The following is a 4,957-nucleotide window of genomic DNA, read 5'->3' as shown; positions in this document are numbered from 1 at the left end:
AGAGCTCTCTCAGCCCCACCTACCTCACTGGGTGTCTGTTGTGGGGAGGGGGAGGGAAGGTGATTGTAAACCAGTTAATTCTTCCTTAAGTGGTAGAGAAAGTCAGCATATAAAAACCAACTCTTCTTCTATCCCCTCTTTGCCAATGAAGAAGCTCAACCGCCACCTTAAAAACACATTTCAGTTTATTAGTAACTGGATTTCCTTTTTACCTTTACACAAGCACCATAAATGCAGCTCAGTTTTCAGTCTTGCCATAAAAATACATTAAATATAATCTAATTAAAACATCTTTAACCCCAAAGTGCATATTAAAAAAAAAAAAAAAGAGTTACAAACGCAGAGAAATAAAAAGACCCGGGAGACAGGAAGAGAAGAATTCTACCACGTGCTCGAGTGGGTTCCACCGGGGGAAGTGTTCCGGCTTCCTCCAGACATCGGCAGAAGGCGGTAGCTTCTTCCTCAATACTCAGAGCACGCGGGGGAGGCCCAGTCGCTGCTCTATCGGTTGGTGTTGACCCAGTGGTATCTGTCCACGCGGGGGCCATTGAAAGCTTGCAATGGCCGATAGGACTTGAACGTCTTGTACTGAAGATAGTATGCGCTGGTAGGGTGCATGGAGAGACCATCTGTGGCATATGCTTTTCGCCGAGAATACTGGGCCCAAAGGTGGAACGGCTGCTTGCAATAGTCACTACACTGATACCAAAGAAAGAGTGGGAGATATGAACACCACAACATGGCGCAACATGAGAGCTCAAAGGACTAATCCAATGCCTCTGCACCCCTGGTATGGGCTCCTCATCCTTGGTTCAAGGGTTAACCCAAGTTGTTCGAGTAGAAGCAACTGCTGGAGGTCAGTGGTAATAGCAGGAGATCTCCAGCTGGTACCTGGAGGTTGGCAACCCTATCTCCCACTATTACAACTGATCTCCAGCTGATAGAGATCAGTTCCCCTGGAGAAAATGGCCACTTTGGCAATTGGACTCTATGGCCTTGGACTCTATGGCCTTGATGTCCCTCCCCAAACCCCACCCTCCTCAGGCTCCGCCCCAAAAACCTCCTGCCAGTAGCGTAGAGGGACCTGGCAACCCTCGCACCAGGAGACCAGAAGAAAGCCAGTCGCACAAGGCTAAACCTCCCCACCCGCTTCCAGAGCAGCCTCTGCAGAGACCCAGGGAACCAGAGCATCCCGCCTCTCACCTGGTAGACACTGTTCGGGTTGCTCACTGTAGGGATGCTTTTGGGCTCCCTCATGCAGCTCTCGTCATCGGAGGAGGTGCCTGGGCGGCAATCGGACGCCAGTGCCTTATCCACAGCCTGACTGATGCACTGAGAAAGGTCCTGGTCCTCTTCGTTGCCATCAAAGTGGGCGACCGTGAAAGGAGGGTTCTTCTCACCATATCTAGATAAGAGGGGGGCATCAGGCTGGGGAAGTCCCTAAACGGTTGTAGGGATTCAGGCTAAAGCAACAGAGCTGCCCTCTGTACTAAAACCTCTGGCTTTCTGGAGGGCATAGAGATAGAATGTTAAACTGAAATATAGGATGTGTAGATTTAAATTTAGTTTTTGGATATAATAGAGAGTATAAAAAGACCTGAGTTCGATCCCAATGGAAGTTGGTTTCAGGTAGCCAGCTCAAGGTTGATTCAGCCTTCCATCCTTCCGAGGTCGGTAAAATGGGACCCAGCAAGGGAAGATGACTGGGGAAGGCACTGGCAAACCACCCCGCAAACAAAGTCTGCCTAGTAAACGTCAGGATGTGATGTCACCCCATGGGTCAGGGATGACCCGGTGCTTGCACAGGGGACCTTTACCTTTACTTTTTATAAAAAGTAAAATTATGAAATAGTTGATAGTGGTCTAAGAAACCTCAATGAAGTGTTTAATTCTTTGATATAATTTCATGTCCAGTAGGTCAATAATAAATTAACAGGTATGAACTAATAATTAGTATTACATGACCTGGATGAGGCAAGGGTTCATGATGGATGCATGCATCATTATAATGATATCTGGACATAGATACAATGTTTTTACAACTTTCCCTATTTTTTCTGTACCCCAATTATAAAAATAAAAATTATTTTTAAAAAATAAATAAAACCACAACAGTCACACATGCAAGTTATTTCATACAGCTTGTGCAAGAGCAGCCCCCTGTGCCCCATTCATAACCGAGGACGGTCTTTTATACACGGCTGTTTCACTCACCGCCACCCCTCAAATTCGAGAAAACAGGTCACAGAAAATGCAGGCAAAACGTGTGAAAATGCGGTGGGGGGGAGCAAGGCGACCTCTGATGGTCGGAAACAGCCTGCATCCTCAACACAAAGACTCAAAGTCATTGGAGGGGTGACAGCAAGGGAAACAGCCATGCATAAAAGACCAAGAAGACTTTTTGGGAACTGAAGTTCACGGCAAGAAGCAGACAGCCTTTCCAAGGGGCTGATGCATCCAAGCAAGCAGGAGAGCAGACCTCGTGCAGGGGGAAGCACTCAAGAAACTTGGGGGTGGGTCTCATCTTGCAGCTCGCTACGCTCAGAACATTTCTGCATGTTAAGATACAAATTGCAGCCTCTAGAACACTAGAATGTTATTTATTCCATTTTATATCTCACCTTTCTCCCCAATGGGGACCCCAAAGCTGCTTAAATCCATTTCCTCTACATTTAACCTTGACAGCAACTTTGTGAGGGAGGTGAGGCAGAGAGTCGGTGACTTGCCCAAGGTCACCCAGTAAGCTTCCTTGGCAGAGAGAGGATTCAAACCTGGGTCTCCCAGATCCTAATCTGACACTCTAACCAATGCACCACACTGGTTCCCCACAAAATGCATATGGATGTCCCACACTAAGTCAAAGAAAGCTTCCTTAAAGAGTCCCTTCCGCCTGCCATCAATATTCCAGAAATTTTTCAATCTCTTCAAGTACCAGTCAGGGTAGAAAAGCTGAATCTCCTCCCGAGGGCTCACCTGCAGCACACATCAAATGGATCCACCCAGATGGTCAGCTCCTTCGGCAAGCCGAGTCGACCAAAATCCACATTGCTCTCCACGCAGGCCTGCTCCAGCAAAGGATCTCTCGTCTGAAATCTGTTTATCCTGATACACCTGGGGAGGCAGAAGAGGCACCTGGCTAATCCATTTCTTCCACTCCCAAAATTAGGGGTCTTGCCCCATTCGATTAAGCCAAAAGCAAGAACCTCTTGTGGGCAGGAAGCTCGACTCCTGCCACACCAGACCATGTAGTCCACACAAGGGGCACGGTGAACTTGTCTGAAAGGGTGGGGAGAACACTGACCCAGAGCCCCACCGTCAGTCACAGGGCTGAATGTGCTTTGGCTGCACATCTGTGCCTTTCGACTACAATATGAACAATTCAAGTTTTACAAAGGATAACGTTGGGCAAATATTTGCCAAGGGTGGCCACCGAACTTCATACAACAGAGCCAAAACTCTACCATTTCATCTGGTACATAGGCACTATGATTGCATCACATTAAAGCGAAATCAATTTATCTCTAAATCTATCTACAATGAATTTTCATGCAAAGTGTCCACCAGATCCTAGATAATTTAAATATTCAGTAACTGGTATTTGATTAGGTAATTTGACACCTGTTTTGAACAACCAGTATACAGTGGTAACTATTTAGTACTGGAATGTAGATGATCTAGATGGCCCAGGCTAGCCCGACCTTGCCAGATCTTAGAAGCTAAGCAGGGTTGGCCCTGGTCAGTATTTGGACGGGAGAACACCGAGGAAGTCCAGGGTCACGGCTCAGAGGCAGGCAATGGCAAACCACCTCTGAGCATCTCTTGCTTTGAAAACCTTACAAGGTTGCCATAAGTCGGCTGAGACTTGACAGCACTTTCCACCAGGCCTGCTCCGAATAAATGGCCTATGTAAACAAGATTACATAGATGAGGTTTCACATTTGATGCTCGCCAGATGTTAAGAGATGCCACAAGCCTAAACTACGAGGGAAGGTGATAGCTTCCCATTTGAGATTCTGGATTTCAGAATCTTAACCGTGAGGATTGGGGGAGGGCGGGTCTTTAATATTTGCCAGCCTTTGTTTCAGCTCTGGGCACTGGCCCATTTCAGATTCCTGCCCCCCAACAGTAGTAACACACAGCAAAGATGCTCCTAGTGTCAATTTGCCTGCCCATTAGAAGAAGAAGAGTTGGTTTTTATATGCCGACTTTCTCTACCACTTAAGGCAGAATCAAACTGGCTTACAATCACCTTTCCTTCCCCTCCTCACAACAGACATCCTGTGAGGAAGGTAGGGCTGAGAAAGCTCTAGGAGAGCTGTGACTAGCCCGCGGTCACCCAGCTGGCTTCATGCGTAGGAGTGGGGAAACAAATCCAGTTCACCAGATTAGCCTCCACCGCTCATGTGGAGGAGTGGGGAATCAAACCCGGTTCTCCAGATTAGAGTCCACTGCTCTTAACCACTACACCACACACACCAGCAACCTGTAAGTCCCCGTTTTACAGAAGGGCATGTGCGCATCTCCTCTACCTGAAGGCTTGCCCTCTGGAGGGATTGTCCAGGTACCAGTGGTTCTTGTACTTCTCAAACAAAATCATCATCAGCTTGGATGCAAACTTCTCCGTTTGGGGTGTGTTCAGCTGGCCGTGCTTCTTCACCAGACGCATGATGAAGAACACCGAAACAGCAATTTCGTCTTTCATGTCTTTTTTTTAATAAAAATGTGGGTAACAGAGTCTCTGCTTCTGTAACACAGAGGGGAAAATATGAGGGGAGGAGTTCCTTTTAGAGAGGGCCTTTCAGTTGATCCGTACTTGGTCTTGTCCCACCCCACCCATTCATTTAGGATAGCAGCTAGGTGTTGCAAAGAGATCTGCGCCTTTCCAGACCTAGATCTCCACTTTGGTCCAGATGCGGAAGAACATATACAGTGCAAACCTAAGGAGAGTAAGCCCATT

At 47.3% G+C, this 4,957-nt stretch overlaps 1 protein-coding gene across 1 annotated transcript; it reads right to left on the bottom strand.

Moving 5' to 3' along the window:
- Positions 1-501: 501 nt before the first annotated feature.
- BTG4 (BTG anti-proliferation factor 4) lies at positions 502-4,702 on the bottom strand. The gene is made up of 4 exons (XM_056860235.1): positions 4,530-4,702; positions 2,974-3,111; positions 1,204-1,405; positions 502-699 (listed from the first exon to the last, which is right to left on the bottom strand). The coding sequence occupies exons 1-4, from the start codon at positions 4,700-4,702 to the stop codon at positions 502-504; spliced, it is 711 nt and encodes a 236-aa protein (XP_056716213.1).
- Between the last annotated feature and the right edge of the window lie 255 nt (positions 4,703-4,957).

Source organism: Euleptes europaea, chromosome 14 (genome assembly GCF_029931775.1).
Source record: "Euleptes europaea isolate rEulEur1 chromosome 14, rEulEur1.hap1, whole genome shotgun sequence".
NCBI lineage: Eukaryota > Metazoa > Chordata > Lepidosauria > Squamata > Sphaerodactylidae > Euleptes > Euleptes europaea.
Note: the sequence above shows the minus strand (reverse complement) of the source record. Positions and strands in the feature narration are given on the sequence as shown.

Coding starts and splice junctions, on each gene's coding strand:
- BTG4 (XM_056860235.1), bottom strand. CDS start 4,702: ATGAAAGACGAAATTGCTGTTTCGGTGTTCTTCATCATGCGTCTGGTG. Junction 3,112..4,529: donor TCCAGAGGGCAAGCCTTCAG/GTAGAGGAGATG, acceptor CTGCCTCCCCAG/GTGTATCAGGATAAACAGAT. Junction 700..1,203: donor ACCCGAACAGTGTCTACCAG/GTGAGAGGCGGG, acceptor CTTTGGTATCAG/TGTAGTGACTATTGCAAGCA.